General features: G+C 36.3%; 2 protein-coding genes across 3 annotated transcripts in view; one reads left to right on the top strand and one right to left on the bottom strand.

The window, feature by feature from the left end:
- Positions 1-13,533, top strand: part of ABCE1 (ATP binding cassette subfamily E member 1) — a 32,672-nt gene extending 19,139 nt beyond the window's left edge. The window contains exons 10-18 of the mRNA XM_029940614.1: positions 1,619-1,740; positions 4,359-4,580; positions 5,549-5,608; positions 5,702-5,760; positions 7,792-7,902; positions 7,978-8,120; positions 8,239-8,361; positions 9,758-9,869; positions 11,352-13,533. Coding sequence (XP_029796474.1) covers positions 1,619-1,740; positions 4,359-4,580; positions 5,549-5,608; positions 5,702-5,760; positions 7,792-7,902; positions 7,978-8,120; positions 8,239-8,361; positions 9,758-9,869; positions 11,352-11,399 — 1,000 coding nt within the window. The 3' untranslated portion in view covers positions 11,400-13,533. The remainder of the gene's footprint in view (positions 1-1,618; positions 1,741-4,358; positions 4,581-5,548; positions 5,609-5,701; positions 5,761-7,791; positions 7,903-7,977; positions 8,121-8,238; positions 8,362-9,757; positions 9,870-11,351) is intronic.
- A 3,356-nt stretch (positions 13,534-16,889) lies between these two features.
- OTUD4 (OTU deubiquitinase 4) overlaps positions 16,890-25,722 on the bottom strand; it is a 45,013-nt gene continuing 36,180 nt past the window's right edge. Inside the window, exons 18-21 of one of the 2 annotated variants that reach the window (XM_029940598.1) lie at positions 25,213-25,351; positions 24,248-24,508; positions 23,286-23,326; positions 16,890-21,902 (exon numbers count right to left, since the gene is read on the bottom strand). In XM_029940598.1, coding sequence (XP_029796458.1) covers positions 20,694-21,902; positions 23,286-23,326; positions 24,248-24,508; positions 25,213-25,351 — 1,650 coding nt within the window. In that variant the 3' untranslated portion in view covers positions 16,890-20,693. The remainder of the gene's footprint in view (positions 21,903-23,285; positions 23,327-24,247; positions 24,509-25,212; positions 25,352-25,722) is intronic. The other variant, XM_029940606.1, reaches the window with a different exon arrangement.

Below are 25,722 nucleotides of genomic sequence, written 5' to 3'. Positions count from 1 at the left end.
AGTCAAGGAAGGACTGATATTCCTGTGTTAGACTGAGAACCAAAATACCTGGGAGAACTCAAGTTCCTTCTTCACTAAATTTGTCAATTGTGGTATTACTTTCTAAATGTAAATTTTTCTAATCTTGGCAGTCATCACATTCCTTCCCTTCTATGAAGTGTTAAAGATTCAGGCAACTTTTTTGGAAGTTTTAAAATAAAGTAGAAATTTATAATTTCCCTTCAAAAATCTAATTTTCAAGCCAACCCAGCCACCATAAAGGTACAAGACAACAAATATAATTTCTTCAAAATCAATTTATGAGTACGTACGGCTTCTATGTCCAAAAATGGTGATTATAAAAAAAGGGAAAAATACATTCCACAGGGTGCCTGGGTGGCTGAGTCAGATAAGCACCCACCTCCTGATTTCAGCTCAGGTCATGATCTCACGATTCGTGGGTTCAAGCCCCACGTCGGACTCTGTGCTGACTGCTCAGAGCCTGGAGCCTACTTCGGATTCTGTATCTCCCTCTCTCTCTGACCCTCTTCTGCTTGCACCGTCTCTCTGTCTCTCAAAAATAAATAAAAGACATTTTTTAAACACCCTATATAAAAGGTCTATAGCAATGTTGAAAGAAATGTGAGACCCTGAACTAGAATTTAGAAAAAGAAAAGGATATAATAAATGCCCAAGACTTCGTTGAGTAAGAGTTGACAGACTTGACAATTTAAACAATATATTATTGGGAATAAAATTATTCCTATTTTATGAGATAGGACTCATAGTGAAGCTCTTAAGATTCATTCATGATTCCATTAATATAAATAGGGAGAATATTTGTACAGGAAACACAGGTTGGGATTTGAAGTGTCTGTAGGACATTGCTTTTTTTTAACATTTTAAACTAACTTGGATAGGAATAAAGTGCTGCATAAAAGCGTCATGAACATTATTTGCCCGATAGTTTGTACACTATTAATGCTTTTTTTCTTAACCACTTCAAAAGTCACATCATATCCTGTCCCACTCATAACGTGCTCCAGTACACAGTAACCTATTTTCCTTTTTGAACTTCACTCGATTTTATATCTAGAGAACAGGCTTGGCTGTGTAGTTTTGTGAGGTTTGGGGGGAGGGGAGGGTTATGTTTCCTATCTACCCCTTGTCTTCCTCAGCTACACTGAAAGTTCTTGAGTTAAGTATTCTGTCATATTCTCTGTATTCCTCTACTACAGCTAACCTATGGGACAGGACAACTGGAAGGGCTTATTAATACATAAGATCAATAGAATAATAAACAGTTTAGGCTACATCAGATTTAAATCTGTTGTAATTGTGTCTGCTTTGTAAAGTTTATTTAAAAATGTGTTCTTTTTTGGCAGAACACATTTATTTCACGTATCCATAGACTGTTTCATATTAACTTTTTTCCTTTTAGTTTAGGAAAACAATTTGAAATAGGAAGATTTGATGAGTCTTATTTAATGTCTTATGGCTTTGTTTAGTGTATAGTCTTTACATTTAATTTTTTTAATATGTTTTCTTAGAGTTTATACTATTCTAAGTTTAAATTGTAATAAATATAATTTTAATTTATGTGTTATATTTAAAAATAAAAATCTATATTGATTTGCAGATATATCATTGTGGTGGAGCATGATCTAAGTGTATTAGACTATCTCTCAGACTTCATCTGCTGTTTATATGGCGTACCAAGTGCTTACGGTGTTGTCACTATGCCTTTTAGTGTAAGAGAAGGTAACTTGAAAAGTGATTTCCACAATGCTCTATTGTCTCTAATGCTTAGAAAATGTATTGTTGGTATTCAGCAGTTACATGTTGCTCTAATATTTATCCAAAACTCTAGTCTTAATGGAATTTAATCACTCAACAGAATGTATATATAAGGTTATATACATAATTTGTTATTCAAAACATTTCTTTTTGGAGATTTTTCTATTGGAGTGGGTAGAAATACTTTATCAATTTCACTGTTTGCTATCTTAAACGTTTTTATTACATTTTGGTTTCTACTACTTCGTTGTAGTATTTATCATCTTCAGCTTTATCTTTGAAAGGTTAAAACCAGTAGTGAAACTCTTACAATTCACTTAGTGCTCATCTTATTCCCATTTTTCAAATTTATCTATAGCCTGTATCTTAATTTTATAAAACTTAAGACTGTCTAAAAGTCTAATAAGATAGTAAGTATATTAAAATAAGATAGTTTAGTATAGTTTAATGAGTAAAAGTCTAATAGATTAGTAAGCCTATTCCTTCTACTGTCAGGAAAGAGGGACTCTCTGGCCTCTTCTTTACGTAAGTAAGTTAGGCAGAAGTAAAAACTAACTACCACTAAGTGGCTCCTGAAACAAGTATCAGTGCATTCTCCACCTAGTATGCCTTTTTTCCTTTTAATTGCTTTGCCATTTCCTTCCATCTCCTTTTTTACTTTATATTTCCTCTTTCCAGCTGTGCCTTCAGCTGACAAAAGGACTACCTAGTGCATAGTTTGAAAAAATACCATATTTTATAAGAATAATTATTCATGTAGTCTTGTATGTAGACCCCTAGGTTAGGCAGGCTCCTTTTTTTAAAGTGATCTCTTCAAAAATAACATTTGAGATATCCAAGTACTTAGCTATTTGTACATTTGAGATAAACAGATGCATGTGTTCAGGAAAAATTTGTGAGATTGCTTACTTTTCTTTCCAATAAATAGCCTTAAGAGATGATATCAGAAAGTTATTAGTTTTTTTATTCTCCTCAGTTAGCAAGTATTTATTAAGTACCTACTCTATATTATGTAATAGGTCCAGAATGGCATTAATAATGAGGTAGGTTCCTGGCAATCACTCTTCACAGTTGTAGTTACAAATACCATGTCTAAAAGCTATACCTTTTTTTTTTAAGTTGTTTGTTTTGTTTTGATAGTGAGCGAGCCAGGGAGGGGCAGAGAGAGGAAGAGTCAGAATCCCAAACATGCTCCGCACTTTCCTTAGAGCCAGATTCAGGACCCGATCTCCCAAACCATGATTCAGACACTTAACCGACTGAGCCAGCCAGGCGCTCCTAAAAGCTATTCTGTTTAAGAAATAGTTCCTGCTGAAGTTTTTAATGTGCCTCATTTGTTAAAACAATTCAAGTAAACTTTCCTTCTTTATGCTTTCTTTTAATATACTGAAGTTAATGCCATATGTAAATGTAAAAGCTCTCTTTGAACTCTAAAGACAGTTATAGCTTGGACTCAGTTTTAAATTACTAGTATTGTAGTAGAAATGGAAAGGCTGGTTTTTTAATGTCTTTTTGCACAGTTTCCTGAGCCTTCATTTACATACCTGATAAATTAGGCATTTGGATTCAGTGGCTACTCTGGTTTCCCTCAAGTCTATGTTCCTTTTTAACCTCACATTTGTAACTTTTAAGTAGTTTTAAGATCAAAAAAATACTGGTTTGGGCAGGATGAATTTATCCTTTCAGCAAATACTGAACACCTGTGTTCTAGGCTGAGGCTGTAGTCCGTCCCCCCTGATATGGCTCTGAGTCCCAAATGAGATGAATAACATCCTTAGGCTTTCTTTTAAGACCTTCCAGACTTGAGCTACTATCTTTCTCTATTTATCTTAAATATAGGAATCACTGAAAACATATTTTTGCATTTTTCCCATGTAATCCACTTTTTCATGTTTCTGCCACTGCGAATCTTCAAGTTTTAATATGGAAGGATTCTCGTGCACAGTATATTTTCTTTCAGTTACTAAAAAATGTTTAGATAGTAGTGTATGTTTTTGTACAGTGAAGCCAAAAAAATGTTAAATGAAGTTAGTTCATTATTATAAATGTATTGCAAACCTGGAAAATTAATCTGAAAAATGCAGTATTTTATTTTAGGACTTCAACTTATGGTACCTAGATCTTATGTGAAATGCATACTCATAACTTGTTTATTTAAAAAATTATTCTCAGACTATATCATTTTATGTCAGTCTGTAATAATACTCCATTTTTACCTGTTATTTCTTGAGAAAAATTGCAAGTTTTTATTTAGAAATACAGCAGAAATGGCACCATAATTATTCTTTTGCCTAAAACCTGATGGGGAAAAAAAATCTTACATAAAAATCACATCGTAATGAAGATATTCTTTGTGTATATATACACGTATTTATTCGTAAGTTTTTTAAACTTGTGTTAGATACATAAGACACCATGTTGTCACTGCATGTTACCACAAATTAACAGAAATTTGAAATCTGTGCTTAGATTGCTCCCAAGAGAGTCTAGAGTTTTGGCTTTTGTGTGATAATTTCCTGCTGTGGAGAAAAATTAGTCATTAATTGATGTTTACCAATCTGTTGTTAATGACTTTCCAACAGGCATAAACATTTTTTTGGATGGCTACGTCCCAACAGAAAACTTGAGATTCAGAGACGCATCACTTGTTTTTAAAGTGGCTGAGACTGCAAATGAAGAAGAAGTCAAGAAGATGTGTATGTATAAATACCCTGGAATGAAGAAGAAGATGGGAGAGTTCGAGCTAGCAATTGTAGCTGGAGAGTTTACAGATTCTGAAATCATGGTGATGTTGGGGGAGAATGGTACGTTTTCCTTATTTTGTGATATTTGAAAGTCTATTCTCTATCCAGTAACTTCGTTTTGGCTACTCCATGAAAAATTTTGACTCAGTTGTAAGTCTGGGAGCTAGACTGAATCCATACATTTCTCAGTATAGTTCCTATAGTATAACATTGTATGATTTAATGTCATTGCCATTCAAGTTTATATATATTTCATATATTTGTTTCATAACTTATAGTGAAAATAAATATATTTTTCCAACCTAGTTTTTCTGTGTATAAATTGTGAGGGTATTTATTCATCTTAGAAACAGATGAGGACAGAAACGATAAAATAAGGTAATTCAGAAGCTATCGAGTTTAAAATTTTTTCTTGAATTCCTTCATTTGAGCTTTTATTATTTTCAATTCAGGCTAGTCTACCTTTGTAAATAGTTGTATTACCTGAATTTTCAATTTTAGGTTGCTGTCATAAATAGAGCTTTGAGTTGAATTCGAGTACCAAATGTCTGGTATTGCTTTCAAGATTTAAAAAAAGAGCTTTGAATTGTATACTTCTAAATCTGTAGAAGACAAGTTTTCTATGAGGATTTTGCTATGTATTTCAATCTTTAGCTAATGGAGGAATTTTGAGCTGAGTTGCTTTTCATGTAAATGGACTTTAAAATGATGGTATCAATCATAACAATATTACACTCCTTAACAATAAATTGAATTGGTATTTAAGCTAAGTAAGTAAAACTAGCCCAAGACTTGCAATGGTTTCTAATGAGATTTATTAGCATATATTCCTCTAATTAGTTTCGAATGATACTTCAGAGGCAAATCATGAGAGTTTCAAGTATTTTTGTTTAGCCTTCACAATTCAGTAGTGTCAGTGGATATCTTTAAAACTAATTTCTCAATTAAAACCCAGTAGTGTACATGGTGTTTTACTGTAAACATGAAGCATATTTCAAGTCTGTTTGTTGTATATATTGTGTTGGCAGGTACTGGTAAAACAACATTTATCAGAATGCTTGCTGGAAGACTTAAGCCTGATGAAGGAGGTACTGTTATATTGTTGTTTTTATTGCCCCAAATAGGAAACTTTGAAGATACGGGTAATTTTCAGTGTCGTCTTTATTTGCATTATTTTGCAGGAGAAGTACCAGTTCTAAATGTCAGTTATAAGCCACAGAAAATCAGTCCCAAATCAACTGTGAGTTGTTATTCTGTTATTTGATTATTAAAGGAAAGTTTATGCACACACACACACACACACACACACACACACACACCTAGAGCTTTAATCTTTCAGTGTATCAATATTCTTCTCCAAATTAATTTCTGTGCAATTTTACCAAAAGTGGCTAAGGAAAGTATTAAGACATATGTCCTTGATTCAATTCCACTGTTAGGAAATGTTTTTAAAATCTGATCTGTTTTTCCAAAGGAAAAAATGTGGGGGCACCTGGCTGGCTCAGTTGGTTCTTGATTTCATATCAGGTCGTTATCCCAGGGTTGTGGGATCGAGCCCTCCGTAGGGTTCAGATATTCTCTCTCTCTCACAGCCAACTGAGCCACCCAAGCACCCCTGAATAGACATTTTTTCAAAGAAAATATTTAAATGGCCAAATAAGCACATGAAAAGATGCTCAGTATCATTAGTCATTAGGGAAATGCAAATCAAAACTACACTGAGATACTGCACACCCAGTAGGATGACAATAACAAGTTTTGATAAAGATGTGGAGAAATTGGAACCTCATACATTGCTGATGGGAAGGTAAATTTGGTAGAGCCACTTAAAAACAACAACAACCTGGCAGTTCTTATGACTAAACATAGTTAACATACGAACCAACATTTCTAGATACATACCCAGGAGAAATGAAGACCTATCTCAACATAAAAATTTGCACACAAATGTATTTGTAATAGCCAAAAAGTTAACCTTTGGTTCTGCAAGTATTGTAATGATGAACTTCTTAATTACAATATTTGCACTCAGGACCTCAGCCTTCACTTTGTTAGGCCTATTTGAGACTGCTTAGCTTAACACTAAAATTATTATTGGGGGCACTTGGGTGGCTCAGTCGGTTAAGTGTCCAACTCTCGATTTTGGCTCAGGTCATGATCTCATGGTTCATGAGTTTGAGCCCCACTATGGGCTCCATGCTGACAATACAGAGCCTGCTTGGGATTCTCTCTACCTCTCTCTCTCTGCCCCTCCCCTGCTCGCACTTGCTCTCTAAAAAATATTTATATTTTGTTATCATTAGTACTTTGTATAAGCTTAGCTTTTTAAGTTCTCAGATTCAGCCCTCTCCTGAAATAAACAAGCACATGGCATCTTTTTTTTTCTTTTCTAATTTACTGGTTTCCATGTAACACCCAGTGCTCATCCCAAGTGCCTCTTCCATGCCCATCACCCCTTTTTCCCTCCCCCACCCCCATCAGCTCTCATTTTGTTCTCAGTATTCAGGAGTCTCATGGTTTACCTCCCTCCCTCTCCCCAACTATTTTTCCCCGTTCTCCTCCCCCATGGTCCTCTGTTAAGTTTTTCCTGTTACACTTATGAGTGACAACATACGGTACCTGTCCTTCTCTGCCTGACTTATTTCACTTAGCATGACCCCCTCGAGGTCCGTTTCATTCTTTCTCATTGCCACGGCACATGACACCTTAAGAGTCATCCCTGTTAGATCATGCATATTGTCTTACCTTACTGATTGCCTAAGGGTACTTGGTACCCACCCTGACCTTGAAAATTATTCCTATTCTCAAATGATATCTTAAACTTTTTTTTTTAATATTTATTTAGAGATTGAGAGTGAGCAGGGGAAGGGCAAAGGAGGAGACAGAATCCCAAGCAGGCTCCATACTGTCAGCACAAAGCCAGACACGGGGCTCAAACCCACGTACTGCGAGATGGTAACCTGAGCCAAAAACCAAGAGTGGGATACTTAACCAACTGGGACACCCAGGCGCCCTATCAAATGATTTCTTTCTTGAAACAGTCATTATTTACTAATTTCAGATTTTAAGATTGTTTTTACTTGTTGGACTTGATGGTTTTCTAATAATTTTAAGACTTGCCATAGATGATGGAGCATAAAAATAACTAGCCTAATCTATGGGTGGCAAACTGATAATACTTTTGCTCTGAAGCTTAACTTTGTGTGACGATTCGTAATCAGAGGAGTTGTGTACTGAAGTAAAATTTCAATACTTTTTTCACTAAAAACAGGGAAGTGTTCGACAGTTGCTACATGAAAAGATAAGAGATGCTTACACTCATCCACAATTTGTGACTGATGTGATGAAGCCTTTGCAGATTGAAAACATCATTGATCAAGAAGTATGTATTTTGATTTTTGTTATTATTTTAAACTTTGGGTGTCCACGTGGTTTGCTAAACTTTTCCTCCAAATAGGTGCAGACGTTATCCGGTGGTGAACTGCAGCGAGTAGCTTTAGCTCTTTGTTTGGGCAAACCAGCTGACGTCTACTTAATTGATGAACCATCTGCATATTTGGATTCTGAGCAAAGATTGATGGCAGCTCGAGTTGTCAAACGGTAATGTCCTGCCAGTAAGAGTATTTTAATTAATGTGCACTGGCATACAACAGTGCTTAATACAGCATTTGAGTATTTGATATGTAAAACTGGAAACGTTTAAAATCGTGTATTTTAGTTTCATACTCCATGCTAAGAAGACCGCCTTTGTTGTGGAACATGACTTCATTATGGCCACCTATCTAGCAGATCGAGTCATCGTTTTTGATGGTATTCCATCTAAGAACACAGTTGCAAACAGGTAAAACTATTTTCAGAAGCCTAATTATGAGTCCTAACAATTAGAAAAGCATTATTCAAAATTTTCCTATAAGCTTATAAACATTAATCATACCATTTTAATTTTTGAAGGAAAGAAGTAGCCAGAAATTCTAGGAATGATTCTGTGACTCCCAGAATTATCCATATTACTGGATGGAACTAGGTAAACTAGTGCGCAGACTGTATAGTATAGAACTCCCGACCCAAGATAAGCAAGCAGAGCTCTGAGCCACTCAGCTTTTTTTGAAAGTTAACTTTTGTCTGCTTCATTATTTGGATTTTCAAAACAGATTAGGATTTTGATTTTGCAAGTAATTCCCTGAAAACTATTGATGCTTGTGCATACAGCAGTTAAGGATAACAAGGTTATATTATTTACCCAGTTTACACTTCTAGTGGTAATGCTCACAGTGGACCCCAAATATCTGGTATTGATCTATAGAAGAGTCGAAATGAATTTTCCTTTTCCCCCTTTTTCTCTAACTTTTCCTTATTGGCCTGACTTAGAGCTCTTGTAATATAGAGAAGCCTAACATTCAAATCAGTTTATGAGGAATGTCTTGGTGCTAAAACCTGTTAAGTTGAACCATATGAAATTATTCTTATTCAACCATTTTTTACCTGTAAAAATAGCAATTTCGTGTGATTCCATTATGTTTTCTGATATTGGGGAGGAAAGGAGTTGCTGTTTGAAAAATTCATCCAAAAAATAAAAGTTTTTACTGAGCTTCTTCCTTTATTTATTCTTCCAATTCCTTTATTTTCATTTTAAATTTGTTCATCAATTGAGAATTCCATATTTCTTTGACAGGGCAATTTCAGACTCTGCAAAGCTTATTCAGATAACCATCTGTATTTACAAAAAATGCTTATTAAAGTGTTCCACAAGTACGATGCAATTTGATTGTGATTTAAGAATTTGGGTAAACAAAAGATAAAGGATAGAAATTGAAAAAGGAGTTAAAAGTAAAGTCCATTGTGCTGTACATACTCCCTCCAGTGCCAAATTTATGATGTTAATTTTACCTTTTCCATTAAATTCTCTTAACTCCTATACATGTCAGATTTGAAATTCTGTAATCTCCTAGTGACCTTTTGTTTTTCTAGCGTAGTAACTTCCATCTTAAGTGTTTCCCATTCCAGATCAGAAACACAGGTCAAATTGGGTTTTGCACAAAAACATTATAGCCAAACTACTCCAAGGAAAGACATTTCTGAACATAGAATTAATTTATAATATTCTGTGATTATATACTGTTATCCAGATATGACTAGGGAATTAGAGGGAACAGTGATGCTTAATACTCTTCAGTCCCAAAAAGTCGCTAAATTTGTGGGATAAATTTTAATCACAATTGATCTTATTTTTCCTCTAGTCCTCAAACTCTTTTGGCTGGCATGAATAAATTTTTGTCTCAGCTTGAAATTACATTCAGAAGAGATCCAAACAACTATAGGCCAAGAATAAACAAACTCAATTCAATTAAGGTATGTAGAAAAACTCTTAAATTATGGATAATTCCTTTATAAATAAGTCATTGAAAGGTATGTTTCAAATTAGAAGACTTTCTCATGAAAAATTTATCATTTCATTAATTCTGAAATTCGTGTTTTTCACATTTAATAGTCTGGGAGGCAGTAATTCTGATGTAGTTGCTATTGCTACAGGGACTCAGAACTGTTCATATTATTTGAGTCGTGCCCACTGTTGTACTGCCTGTGTTGAGTTTAATTGCCATTTTAATGTCTTCAGAAAGGTTACACTAATTCACTGTTGATACAAAGTTTTTACAAATGACCAGTTTCTCTTACTTACTTTTCATCTTGTGCATGCACAAGAGCAACACCTGATTAAAATATTTTAAGAATCCAAGCAAGCTTCTTCAGTGAGCATGAAATTCTGCATTATGGGAAAACATTTTGTCAGTTTAATTGGCAATGTTTTTCTTTGTTGTACATAAAATAATTATGCTCCTCACAGTTGATGTAGACTGTGAAACATGGTTTTATTTTTTTAGAAGACTAATTTCTTGATCACGAAAAAAAAAGCCAGTGAACTATTAAAAAAAAAAGCATTTCTGTACTTTCAATATCTCCTGCAGTGCCTATTTAACAATGCTGCTTATGCTTCATAGCTCTCTAGCCTTTGTTCTTAAAGACCTAACACACTGTCTCAGTGCCTTCAGACTTCACTGCGTATTTTGTTTACAAATGATTTATCTTACTCTGTAGCCAAGATAATCTGACTTAAAACTGAAAAGTTTTCTATCTTGAAAATTAAGTAGAAAAGAGGAACTAAATTCTCCAGCAATTACTCTGCGCAGTTTAATTTTCCTAAGAATTTTCTTCTGAAGTGTTACAAGTGTTGTATTGCCATTTTCTTGTACAGAGAACTCATGGTTCAGTCCCCAGGTATACCTAGTCCTCATTTCTCTGTGACCACACATCTTCGTCATACCTTGATCCTAATAAGGATATACCTAGGCGGATAGGTAGATGGGTCATTACTGGCCAGTATCTAAACTGGAATGGGAAAAGATAGTTCTATAGGAGTTTTGTGTAATAGTGAATTACACAATCTTGTTGTGTAGTAGGTAGTAGTAGGTAACTAGACAATGTTACCTTTTGGACTAGGAGTTTAAAGTCAGAATGATACAAGTAGAATTCAACAGCATAGTTGGAAATAGTATTTTATAGAGCAGAATTTTACATACTTATGTAAGGCATTTTCTGTGAAGGGGCTTTGCTTGAGGGTGGACCAAGAGAAGTGTTCTGGTTGTAGGGATGAGTAGCAGAGGTAGTAATCCTGCCTTTGACTTAGTGGACCCACGAATGTCCGGAAGCAGATAGTAAGTGCAGAGGAGGTTGTGTAGATCCTGGGAACACTGCTATACAAGACTGTGGGTGAAAGACTTACCCCTATGTATAGGAGATGGTGTTGATTTTTGTTGCTTCTGTTTCATTTTTTAGGATGTAGAACAAAAGAAGAGTGGAAACTACTTTTTCTTGGATGACTAGACTGAATCTGAGAATGTTGAGAAGCCATTTCTTAAAAGAAACATTTATTGGGATTGTTTTGTCATATAAAACTTGAATCAGATTTTTATGCCCCACACACTCTGGAGCTTGAAGTATAATCTACTTAATGTAACATCAAAAGCCAGTTGTGTTGTAAATTAATAGTCTGAACACAAAAATTGCCACTTTTCTGTTCTTGAAACAATTTTTGTGTAGAAAATCCTAAAATGAAGACATTTCAAGCTATATAATTACCTCCATGGTTTCAATGATGTATGGGAAATTTTCAGTAGGTGTTACCATGTATGTACCAAATGCTGACCAGTGTTTGCCCCCTTTTAAAAATCTTGAAAAAGCTTTTCGTACTTCTAGTTTGCCAAATATGCCAGTATAAGGAAACTGCCCTTTTTAAAGCCGGTCGAAGACTCCACTAATGAAATTTGATAAATAAACAGCAGGATTATATTTCCTATTTGCTTTCAGTCTTTGCAATATATTATCAGTGTGTTTAGACTTTCAACGTAAGATTACTACAAAACACCACTGTTGGAAATGGCCATGTTCCCAACTTAAGCATTGTTTACAATGTTGTTTTTGGTGCTTTTGAATATTTTTGAGTATCAAATATTTTCCACACACCACCCCCATCTGCCAGAAAAAAAACCCTTAACCTTTCTCTGAATTACTTAGTTTTAGCATTCCATAAGATTCTGTAATTCTCAAAGTAATGTCATCTGTATAATCATGATCAAAATTTAGGAAAAGCATTTTAAAGAATGTTTGCCTCCTTTAAAATCTTGAGTTGATGCCTAAGCATCTATGTAATTTTAACCTTACACAGATTTCTGACAGGCAGCCAAGGACAACATTAAAAGCAACATTAATGCAAACAGGTCCCCAGATAGCATTGTAAAGTATATCTTGTCACCAGATAGATTCATCTTCACCTTTGGATATAGAGGATATTATCTAAATCTGTTTGACTTTGGAGTTTAGGATAGAATGTAGCAAGAGCTCTAAAAACTGACTGCATCTCATCTCAGGTTCCTGAGTGTGAACAGTGGGGTATGGTGTGAAACCACTCTCAGTTATACTTGTAATGAATGCCCTGAACTGGGACTTCTACTACAAGTGAGGAAGAGAGTTCACTAAAATGAATGGGGCAGGCAAAATAGGAAAATTAGAAGAAAGTACTGACCAGACTTTTAGAGCTCCTTAAAACCATAGAGGCGTTAACTAACATGTAGACAATAAATAGAAAATATGATTTAACTGGTCCCCCATTAGGCCTTTTAAAAATTAATTTATGAGTAATCCATAAGTACATGTTTGTTGTGAAATATTCAAACCTACTGAAATATATGTAATAAAATGTTCTCTACTCACATTACCCTTCCAAAGGTTACCAGTGTTTGCATTTAATAATATATATCCTTTTATGCTTTTTTTTCTGTGCACTTAGCTAAGTGTGAATATGTAAAGGGTTTGTTTTGTACATAAATGGGATTATACTAAAGTAAGTAGTGCCTATTTTTAAGGATAGGTTAAATTTGTGAATGATTATTTCAAGTATATTGAATAAAATAAGACAAAAGCTGTTTTTACTTACGGATTCCGTATTCTGTCCTAAAGAAGACACGTGATAAAATAAGAGCACAGTTCTTCTTATTGCTGATGACAGAATATGTATTAATTGTAATTTTCATGTAAATTAAATTTTTTAAATACGGATTTAGATTTTAAGTTTTTATATAGAAATAGAAAAGATCTTACAGTTGCTAATATAGAAGTTTTTCTATGAAAACCAACTCAAATACACCACCAATGCAGATGTTAGTTATTTGGAAAGACTGCTCAGTATGTCCTGATTGGAAAATATCTCTAAATGGTGCAACACAGTTCATAAATAGCACCATTTACTGAAAATATACAAAATATTAAAATTCCAAAAGGATACTCAAGACAGTAAGCCTTTGGGGAATGTTGACTTGGATAAAGAACAGGCAAAGAAAAGGAGATATATATACACACAGCCATTACCTTTTGAACTTCATATACTGTATGTTACAACTGTTTAGAGATAACATTTAAGTTTTTAAATCTTCAATAAAAAGATTATCTGTATTATGTTCAACCAGTGTACAGCAGTATTAACAAAAGCAGTGTATTTATGCAGTTTAAGTTCACCTGATTTTATACCATAGCATCTTGAAGCCCAGTCCTGATCTCTTGCTTATAATTGCAGTTTGACATCTGGCATGTACTTTGCCTCCTACAATTGTGGCCAGAGAGAAAAGTAGGAACAGGATAAACTCGGTTTATAGTTTCATTCCTATCCATTAACATTTAGATACATTTATGTCAAGCTTTCGACCCAGTGTTTGGCATATGTGCACTCTGGTTCAGAAGAGAAACCATTCTTGGTTGGAGAGTCAAAAAGAGCTAAGTGAAGGAGGTAGTCCCAGGAAAAGTAGCATCTAACAATAATAATCCTATGTAAAGCAGAATAAATGTCAAGTGAGACAGAAATCAGCATGGGCATGTAAGAGATGAGTTAGAGGAAAAGGAATATAGGCAAGTTTAGTGGATTTTCATTGCTTTCATTAGATATTTTTACATGCTCATTAGGGATTGAAGAGATAAAGCAGATTACCATTTAAGGAAGCAAGTAGAACTACCAAGGTAGTTATTCAAGAGCTTTTAATTTTTATTGTGTTGTCTTCCAGTATTTTGTCTACGTAACTGTTTCTGCCACCTCTTGCTCTTGATGGGATTGTTTCCTTGTCTTGTTTAATGAACGAACTGGTGTTCAGTGAGGTTTTATCTGTGAAAACTCTTAAGGTTTAGTAGGTCAAACACTCCTTTTCCTTCCCAACCTTGTACTCACCAGCACCTCCTTCATTGCAGTTTAATAGGATATATGTATCCAGCCTTGGATGGTGGATCATAAGTGAGCTAAGACAGTCATGACAAGTCCTTATTTTCCTAGTCTCTCTTAGAGCTAGGGATGGCCAATTGTAGCCAGTAAATGAAAAGTAGAAGTCTCTTGGGGTGTTCCTGGAAGCCCTCTTGATTTAATAAAAGGAAATACGTATCTGGTACTACTTATGGATTTGTTACTGTAAAGTGCTACAGGGAATTGTTGAGAAAGCCACAAGGATGCTAGTCTTCACATTAAAACTGTACAACTGTCACCTGCCACTTCCCTCCAGATTTCTTATGAAAGGGAAATAAAACCATTTAAACAGTTAAATCCAAACAGGCTTCCTGTTAAAGTAACTGCCTCCTTGGCAGTTTGTCTCTCCAAATTCGTTTCTGGCTAGGTGACCCAAGTATGTTATTACCAGCTAGAAACTACTTTTCATCTTAGCTTGCAAAGACATTCTCAGTGTTGGGGGCTTTTAGGCTTACTTTATTTTTAGGATTGCCCTTTTTACTAGGGTGTGGGGTGCTCCCGTCTTTAATGCAAATGGTAGTTCATCTACACAGTTCACAGCTAATGAACCATGTCCATCCATCCCTTCTCATGGAATACAGCCTTAGGGTCACTTCATGTCCTGTATGTACCCTCAGGTTTCTGTTCTCCACTTTTAGCCCCTCATTTGTGAATAGACCCTATATAATTCTTTATACCCTATATAATTATACATGATTTAAATGCTTAACTTCTCGGAAGTAATCTACAGGAAACAAGCAACAAGTTACATAGTAACAGGTACATCCCTAGGTAGGTACATACAGCAGGGATATTATGTATATTAAAAAGATAGACTCTGTTCATTAGAGAAATTGGAGCTTCAATCTAAAAACCTCTTAACATGTTTACAACCAGTGTTTGTAGCTTTACACTTTAAGAGTTTATAAATTTAGGGTTTACGAAAAGGCAGCTGTTTTACTTCTTTTGTAGTTTACTTTCTCCTGTTCCCTAAACATAAACCTAACAGTCAAATTAAGTGAAAATGTAACAAATACTCAAAAGGGAAAAGCAAGCCCTTTTAATTATAGACTTTAGTAAGAGAAACTGTACAGGACACTTCTGGTCACCCGCTGCTACCCCCCTTCTTGCTTTCCTCACACTCCGGCTTCTGTTCAGACCACACAGGAAAAGTCTATGAGACTCACTCGGCTAGCAGGTGAATGCTTCCCTTGTTTCTCCTCCTCTCCCTCCATCCCAAGGTTCTGTGATACTTCACTCACCTGCCTGGGCAATCCCAACGTCAGGCCTACTGCCTAACTTATCCTTCCCAGCTCACCTTTCCGCCAGATACCTGTACTGAAGGAAGCTTTTGTTTCAGCTCTCTCCTTCCTGGGAAAGCCATCCTTAAGCCAAAGTCCATATAGTGAGTAGGTTAAACAAACATTAAGAAACTCGGGTTTTCAAAGTGTATTAGTGTCCCTAACCTTTTTAAAAAAATTGTAATGTTTTTCTTTACTGTTGAGAGAGAGAGAGAGAGAGAGAGAGAGAGCGAGCGAGCACGAAAGAGCACGCGCACTAACAGGGGAGGGCCAGAGAGAGGGAGAGAGAATCCCAAGTAGGCTCCACTCTGTCAGCACAGAGCCTGATGCGAGACTTGAACCCACGAACAAGTGAGATCGTGACCTGAGTTGAAATCAATTTGGATGCTTAACCAACTGACCCACCAAGGCACCCGTTTTTAAATAAAATTTTCAAATGGTTTATCCTTCTTCATTAGACAAATAATTACAGACATACCTCAGTAATACTCTGGGTCCTAGTGAATCGGAGGTTTTTTTGGTTTCCCAGTACCAATAAATGTTTACACTATGTAAGTATGTACATAACCTTAATTTTAAAACATTTTTGCTAAAAGATGCTAGCCATAATCTGAGCTTACAGCAAGTCCAAATCACTGATCACAGATCACTATGACAAATATAATGAAAAAGTCTGAAATACTGCAAGAATTACCAAAATGTGACAGAGTGAGCAAGTGTTAGAAAAACAGCACCAGCAGACTTGTTCAGTGCAGGGTTGCCACACACCCTCTATCAATAAAAACACAGCTGTCTGCAAAGCACAATAAAACGAACCGCAGTAAAACAAGATGTGCCTGTACTGAATACTAACTTTTTAAAAAGCCATTTAATCTGTAAAGTATTCTTAGTCTACACATCCCATTTCATTTAATGAATGCCGGAAAAATTGATAGAGCACTGGTTCTAAACTCAGAGCTAGGTACCTATCCAAACTCTACCACTTAGTAGCTGCACAACTTTAGTCAAATTAAATTAGTTGGCCTAATTTTTTTTATTTCAGTTTTACTATATACATTAAGTAGGGGAAACAACAGTACCTACCCCACAGACTACAAATCTCACGTGGTTTATAGTTTCACATACTAGGATTATCTTCTGACTGGATAAAAACCATGGAAACCATCTCCTATTTTTAGATGTCTGCTAAAATTCCTCAAGATTTATGTGCTCTATTACTTGGTTTACCCTGGAACCAAAGAATCACAAGCAGAATTGAGAGACAAAATTTAATATATGCACACAGTTTTATATATAATGCAGCATCACACCATGTAGGGCATTTACTCTTATTTTATACATTCAGATATGTTTGAAACACTTCTTAAGGCTACAAAACAGAACATAGAAAAATAAACAGGAATATATCCAACACTTACAAAAAGTGATATGATAAAGAATATAAAGTACTATTTTCCTTTCAACACTTCAAAAGATATGTATATATACTTTTTTTTACAAGTAACATCACAAATGATCACATCTTCACATGCTTTTAAGTATTATTTGTACTCAGTGTAAGGCTATTATCATTTTTCATACATAAATTTTCTTCTAGCTCTGTAACAATGCAATTTTTAATCCATTCAAGTAAATTCAACCCCAAAGTTGCTGTTTCCCAGCATTAAGACATGCACCCACCCCTCTTCTAAGATTTTCTAAAACTTGTATTTCAGGGGGGAAGAAATTCCCATTTAGTGGGAAATCCCAATTAGTGGGAGAGTAAATGGCTAACACTAGTAGCAAAACCTTAGTTCTTTGAAAATGACATACTGGAATTGAGCCATTACTAAGAATTTAAAAAACATAATAGTATTTAGACATTAAATAGGAAGCAAAATACAGTAAACAGAAATCGTGTAGCCAAATATGCATTCTCTTCAGCTACACTAAAATGGACCTTGCTTAGTACCCATGAGTGAAAGACTAAGGTTACCTCATCTAAAACCAAAGGTAAAATAAATGAGGCATAAATAAATATTGCTAGTTTCTAGGATGGCTGAATGTTTTCTAAACCAGAAATGGTCAGAAAGGAACTTTATTGCACCAAGTCAATCATTAGCAAGTTTGCAGTTCACAGGCATTTAATTCAACCTTGAGTCACAAAGGAAACACACTGCAAGAATATACATAGTTTGCATCAAATAAGCTGTCGTCAGCATGGTGGTTTGGGAAGACCTACTCCTGCCAGGTCGAGGCAGGTTCTGAGCTTAGGTCAGCCATGAAAACGGACATACGGGTCACCAGGAAACCAGACAAGGACTGCACAGATGCTAGCATCCTGCTGCCACTACGTGCATGGAACAAGAACCGAAGATGTATCTGAGAGGAAATGACTGAAAGAGAAACATACACGACACTAAAAGGAAAGGGAGAAGAATCAAGTTCAGCAAAAGCAACTAACTATAATGAACAGGTGAGCTTTGGTCATTCTAAACATCTGTTCTTCAAAATGTGCATAATCATAATATGGTGAAGTTCCATAATTTCTAACTCAAAATACAAATAATTCTCACTTCTAAGCTTTTGTTTTTCTCTTATACAGGAACATTATGTCTCATATCAACATACCTTATGACTCAGTTAAAATGAAGGAGGACAAAAGCTTGCTTGGCCCTAAGTTGACCTCAGCATAAGGCAAAACCCCTGCACTAATACATTTAAAACAAAACTAAAGGAAAAAAAAATTAAAACAGACCTCAAAGATTAGTAATTTTAAAACTAATTATCAAAAGTCAAAATTCTTTTATTCCAGAGGCCACTGAGCAAAATACAATCTGCTAAAGTTCTTTTTCAACAGCTTCCGTCATGTCCTGGAGATAAGATCTAGGAAACAGGAAGCAAATCAGTGTTTCCTGCAGGAACTACATAGTCTGTTATTCAACTGAGGTAAGACACAGGGACCGTGATAAAATGAACAATATTCCTTCCTATCCAATTCTGAGACATGCCCAGACGAAACCGATCAAATCGCAGTCAGTAAGATCAAAGACACTGGAAAGAGCAATTTCTTTTGGCCTCCTGAGATCAAACTTTGAACATTTAAATCTGGTCACTATGATCTAAAAGTGTTTTCATAAAAATTATCAGGTAAGCTAATGTGACATATAAAAAATCATAAGCTGAAAGTGGAGGACCCTATAATCTCATTCCATGAACAACTTTATTACAAAGAAAAAAATGGCTTCGGCAGTACTTTCCCCAATTGTTCTAGCTTAGAAGATGACAACAGAAATTCCTTTCAACAAGTTCTCTCAAATTTTTTTTCTTTCCCACAAGACCATCTGTATCTTTACAAATTCCTACCTAGCACCATCATAATAAAATGTTATCTTTCAAAGTGCTCTCTAAAATCCTCTATCACAAAACATCTAAATACTAATCACTACCCAAATCAGCAGATACACAGACATTAGGTAATTAAAACAACACAGAGGTAAATAACCATTATTACAGTACACGGGAGATTCAACTGAGCCTAGCTGGCATCCAAACATTACTGTGGGCATTCAGAGAACCCAGAGAACTCATCTGCTTCAGTTTGTCAAACTCAAGTGAATTGTATTTGTTTTAAAAGTAATTTGCCATTTAAAAAAAATCTATTTTTGGCTAGGTATATTACACATGGCATGCAGAGAGAAATTACATTACTTGCATAGCACTCAAACTTCCTGATCAAAAGAAAACATAAAAAAGGGTAGATTTTTCACATTGGTATGTACAAAAAAGAAACATAAGCTACAGTTATTTTTAGAGAGTAACACAGATGCATGAATACTGTGCTGATTGAGAGTTAAATCTCCAACTGAGAACAGAGTGCAACATGCAAAGGGAATTTCCATGAACACTGAAAAGACCAAAAAGAAGCAGAATCAGAAGAAAGACGTTATGGAAGGGGTAACAAGCTATAAAAATGCAAAGCAACCATTTTCTAGCAGCATCCTCTAGAAAATAACTAGAAATCACAATCATCCTTTTTTTTGTACAATAGTTCCAGGCATGTGACAAATCGAACATGCAAATGTAAAGTGATACACATAACCAATGGTGCAAATAGAAAAACAAAACACAGTAACTCCATAGAAACCTGTCAAGCTAAAAATTTTTTAACATTTCTTCTCACAAAATATTTAAATCTGTCAGTGCATTAGTGTTAAAGTGGCATTAAAAAACTTCTGCAGTTTTAACAGATGCAGATTATTTTCAAAATGCATAGCATCTACATTTCTTTCAAGTAGGCACCATGATATTTACACCAGTGCTAGGAATTCTTGGTGGAAACAGCCATTTCATTAGATTTCCTATTATTTCTTAAACATCTGTCTTGTATGCGATCTCAAGTTCAACAAATACTCACCAAAATTCAAAAATATACCCTATGAATATTAAAAGAACTATATACAACATTTCTAAGACACAGGTTAATAGGCTGCCTTATGTGTAATATTAAAGAGAAGACATTATTCAAGTTTGACAGATATTGAGATGAAAGGCCTTTGGGTTGGAAGCATTTCAAAAGACAACAGTGTTTTAGGCTAAGAATTATTTGAGCCCAGTTTATGACTAAGGCATTGCATAATAAAATATACATTTCTATTTGGTGCAATGTTGTTTTGGAATCTATAGTGTGTCAAATGGTATATTTTTCTTGTCACTTTAGTAAACACTATAAAGCACACATTTCCAACATCTGAAATTAAACTTACATAAGGAAAAAAACCAAACACTAAGTTTTATATTAAGCTGTTTATAAAAAATACTTTAACAAACTTATTGTCTACTTTTTATGGGGGCAGTTACCTGATTAACAGATTTTGAATGAAGAAAAATGGCAATGCCAGGAACTCGCCTGCCCCTTGAACACATATCCAAAACCTCTTGTCCAGGATGGGAGTAGGGTAAAGGGGGAGGGGAGGAGATAGTTCCAATGTGGGTTTTTATTTAATGATCTTGTTAAAGCCTTCAGAAACATTCCACCTAAGAAGAGGTTTCTGTTCTAAAATACCACACCAGGGACCATCAGGTGTTCTGTCCCCGATGGCCATCTCCCATCCCAGACCTCCTCCTATCCCCGCGATAGGGCCGTCCTCGGGCGTTCCGATGGTACTGATAACCTTCATCTCGGCCTCTGCTTGGCTGCCCCTTCCAGGACTCCTCGCCTCGCGCATGCTGATACCCTCCTCTACCAGAAGAGCCCCAATCGCTTTTGTACTTCCTGCCTCCATAAGTCTGGTTGTAAAACTGCTTCGATCTACCACTTCTCAGAATATTAGATACTTCGTTTTCATCCTCTGAACTCTCTTCTTTTGGTCTCTGCACTCTGCTAGCCACAGAGTTGGCCCCACTGACCACATCAGCAGCAATCTTAGGATCTTTCACTTTTTCTGACTTTTCCTTCAGACTTGGAATGGTCCTTTTAGGCTCAAGTTCAAGAGGCACAGTTTCTCTCTCCCGGTTTAGAATCTGAGTGGGAAGACGAGCCTTCTCCTCTGCTGCAGGAGGGACAGAAGCTGCGGCTGGGTCTGCAGCAGGTGTCTGAGATGACCGCTCGGCCCGGCCCTCATGCTTACTCAGACTAGCTTCAGGGAGAGATTGTGCGCCTTCGCCTCCAGCCTCCCGGAACTCATCCACTGCTGACACTGAACCACATTCTTTAGACAGATCCAGATTTTCCAGGGGCAGATCCAATTCTTTCTCATCAGAGGGCAGGACAATATTCTGCCGCATTACTGGATTTTCTATAAATCCCTGAAAAGGGTATCCATACCAAACGTGAGGAAAGAAAGGAGGTGCAATGGGAACCGGGCCTAAGAATGGATTAGGTCCAAAGGACGGTTGTGGGAACATATTCTTGCCACTTAGTGACTCTTCATAGTCAGCATGAAGAAGCTGCCCGGAGTTTTCAGATTCAAGATCAGCCTGGTAAGACAACTGTCCGTGACTTTCAGACACCTGAGATGGAGGGATAACCAAAGGTGAAGAAAATGTTGGCGGTCCAATCTCTGCCTGTGGCATCTGACCATTAATACTGGCCTCAGTCTGCATAGGAAAGTGTGGATCAGTACAGGTACAATCACTTTCATTCTGAGCAGAAGGAGCTTCCTGGAACCAAGGATTTGGAGGATACACAGGGACAGAGACCTTTGGGTACATCCTGCAGGCTGCCAGGTAGGCCTGGTGCAGAGGATACAGGTAAGAATGTGGGGCCCACATAGGACAGCTATATGCCTAAAAGACACAAAAACAGTAACATAAGCAAAAGGGGGAGAAAAAGTTTAGAATGAGTGCATCAAGTGTCTCATGCCTGCCAAGACTATATAATCACTGTGATACGTAACATGAAAAGGAATTATAAAATTCAATCACTGTTCTAAGATTCTATTCTTTATTCCTAACTGAAAACAAACCCAAAGTCCTCGTATTGAGGTGACAGGAGACAATATAATGAACCCACCCACAGATTGTCATAATCATTAATTCCATCCTTTCGATATAACTGCATAGAAATAATTTGGGGTGATACAGGTCCCAGAAACAACCACCATCAAGCAACTGCACTGCCAGCTTTGAAAAGCTCCATCACTAGCTGTTTGGCTTTTGTAGTCTACATTTGTATTCTGGCTCCACCACTAAACTGTGTGACTTCATGCCACTAGTCAAGTCGTCTGGACCTTTCTGTCTCTTCTACCAGAAAAATACTGGTATAGAAGTAGATGACCAACAGTGTTAAGACTCTATAGGTCCAGGAGCCAGTCCCATGGGCATTCCAACAGCAAGGATTAAAGTTAGACTTCCAGTTAGAGAAGGTAACACTGAAAATAACACAAATCCTTCCCCTACAAAGGGCCAGCTAACCACCAAACAAAGAAAATTGGCAAATTAACCTAAAGCCAACTAGGTAAATATAAAATGAGGCAATGAATACAGTAGATGATAAAACTAACTCTCCTTGTATCCGACCGGTAGACTTCATTTCATATTTTAATAGTCTAAAACCTACAGAAATTAATCCAAGACAGGAGCTAACGAACCCCGACAAGGACAGAGTTCTCCAGCCTTTCTTTCTAAAGCAAGCTATTTCTAGGCTGACTACTTCCCAAAGGATACCTCTGCTATGCTAGTGAACACACCACATCCCACAGGAGAACTTTCACAAGGTCTTTCCTTCAATCCTTTCAACAAATGTGGTAGATGGAAGACTATTACCCACATAACACAAATGAAAAAAGCTACGCTAAGATAACACTAAGTGACTTGCCCAGAGATACACAGCTTAAAAGTGATGGCGCAGAATTTCAAACCCAGATCTTTCACTGAATCCCCAATGAGGGCATTTTCACTAGGCCGCCCCAGGGATGAGGACTGTTTCCTGCATATACTCACAGGTTAAATCATTTCCAATTAAAAGGAAAAGCAAGCAAGTTCTAGAGCCTCAATCACTATCAAAAACAAATGGTACAGTACTGAAAATCCTAGTTCTTAAAATACTGTGATCTAGTAAATCTTAGGTTGCTATTCACCAAAAGGGTTAAGAGTTAAGATTATTTAAATACTAATAATCTAAAACAGTACTGACTTAAAAATAACTTTAAAATGATAAAATGTAAATACCTTTACACCAAGATTAAAGAAGAATCGAAGAATGTTCTTATCTAAAAATAAACATAATCATTAAAATTATACATTCAAAAAGGGTTTTTCCCCATTATCCTCAAACAATATATAGCTCTAAAGATAATTTTGCCTACTCAAATTGTTCCCTCTAACCAGTAATACAAAACATAGGTAAAAACTGTAATAACCAAAACCAAGTTCTGTTCCTGTAAGTTAATGCCAGGTTCAATATGCTTTGTCTATGCTAACACCTAAGTCCTAAAATGGCTTGAGATTTTTATCTGATTAAAATTAATTTTGTGTGAAGAAAACTCAGGTGTTCAGTGTATTTCATTTTCAACTTCACTCTGGGATTTTAAAAATTATGAAATAAAAATGTTGGGGATAAGAATAAATTTGACATAAACCTAACTCATTAATAACATAACATTAGTAGGCATTCATTTGACATTAACCAGTTATCCACGGACTCAAACAATCATACCACTAATAAAACAAAACTGTCCATAAAACTCAAGGTAAAAAGCATAAAGTCATGGCATTACTCTTTAAATTTTCCTACAAATAGAAAATTTTGCAAACTAAAATTCCTTTAAAAAAATCTGTTTTTCATGGAAAAATAGGAGTGATCTCAAAATCCAGTTCATTGATGAGAAAACTCCGTAATGTTTAGTTACCTAGTTGATGACATTAACATTTAATTCAAAAGTTTTAAGCTTTTTTGGGAAAAAAAATGATATAAGGGAGGGACAGTTCCTAAATATACCAAAACCATATTCCAATCAAACATAAGCTGAAACAACGAAGTGAAAGCCTGGTAAGCCAAATCCTCCTCTCCTTACGGTCAGCCCCTCGGCTTACTCAGTAACATAACCTCCGGCCCCTATTTCACATTTCCCGCTGAACCCATATCAATATTTGATAAATAAAATCATTTAGAACTTGGAAAAGGAGCTCACCTTTAGGCAGGTCCTCCCCGGTGTGACACAGTGAATAAGGTGGTGCAATGGCTCGATCTCCCTTCTCATTATAAGGAAACCCAGGGTAGAGTGGGTCCTGGTAAAGGCTCAATGTCTGAGGCAAAGGCATCAAGGGCTGGTTAACTGCCTGTATTGACACAGGAACTGGAGAGGGTGTTAAATGAGCTTGGGACACAGCAGAATCAGGTCCAGTGGTAAGAGTCTGTGTCACTGACAAAACAGGAATTTGAGGAGGGACACCTACAAAAGAGAGGAAAAGGAATCACAAGGTATAAAGAGGTGAAAGGTGAAGAATGCTGTACAACTAACATCGCTAATAAAAAGGTATTTAAGCAATCTAAAGAAGCACCTTTTATACCACCAACTAAGAACCCTCCTAGACACACAGGAGGAAATGAGCCCAGGAAACAAGCTTTGAGTCAGTCTTCTAATAGCAGCTCTTACAAACATGAGCAAGACACAGAGCCCGGCAAAAGGTTCAATCGATGGGGCAGGGGGAGTATAAAGTGCTAGTCAATGGAAAATGCAAACGGTGATGTGAGTGCTGAGCAACTAGTGGAGATAACCAGCTCAAACATTTTGCTCCTGAAATTTTGAGGGCACATCCCAAACGAATACCAACTGAAACTGGTCCTCCCGCGCTAGAAGCAGAGTAAACCAGAGGATTACAAAAAGCTCTCTGAGGCTACACACAGCTAACCCTGCTCTGAGGTCAAGCTATCAAGAATTTGAAATCTCTGGCGCGCCTGGCTGGCTCAGTCAGCAGGGTGCAACTCCTGATCATGGGGTCATGGAATTCGAGCCCTATGTTGGATATAAAGATTATTTACGAAAACACTTTTTAAAATAACAACTTCAAAAAGTTTAAAAATAAGGAACTTAAAGTCTCTGACGTGGAAAGCTTCTGTTGGCTGGTTCAAGGAACTTTTTAATTCTTATCTAACCTGTTGGTCCAAAAGTTGTAGGTTCACTTGGCCAGGCTGGCACAGTGGCTGGTAAAGAAGGCACCGCAGGAGTCAGATGTACCTCTGGAGAAACTAGAAGGGGAGCTGGATTTGACAAAGACACATGCTCTGCTGGCTTCTTCGAGAGAGGGGGTGGAAAAAGACAAAAGTTCATTTTGCTTAACACTAATTTTAACACCAAATGTACCCTGAGCTGCCTTTTACATAACTGCAGCTTCTTTATAAATTTTTCTGATCTTAGAAATGAAAGAAAAACAGTAGCTAAAATTTCCACACAAACAAATTTAACCCTAACCAAGGATTGCCTATCAAGAGCCACAGAAGACACCTGGAAGAGACAGAATCAAACTCTAAAGCATCTTGAATGATGTTTTTCGGGAAAGAAAGCAAAAATCACTGAAATCATTTTGAAATTCATGAGTTATTTAGAACTGTTCTTCACAAGTGTATGCTTTCCAGTGAACATGAAGGATGTTAACTGAGAGTCAA

Source organism: Suricata suricatta, chromosome 1 (genome assembly GCF_006229205.1).
Source record: "Suricata suricatta isolate VVHF042 chromosome 1, meerkat_22Aug2017_6uvM2_HiC, whole genome shotgun sequence".
In the NCBI taxonomy this organism is placed as follows: Eukaryota; Metazoa; Chordata; class Mammalia; order Carnivora; family Herpestidae; genus Suricata; species Suricata suricatta.
Note: the sequence above shows the minus strand (reverse complement) of the source record. Positions and strands in the feature narration are given on the sequence as shown.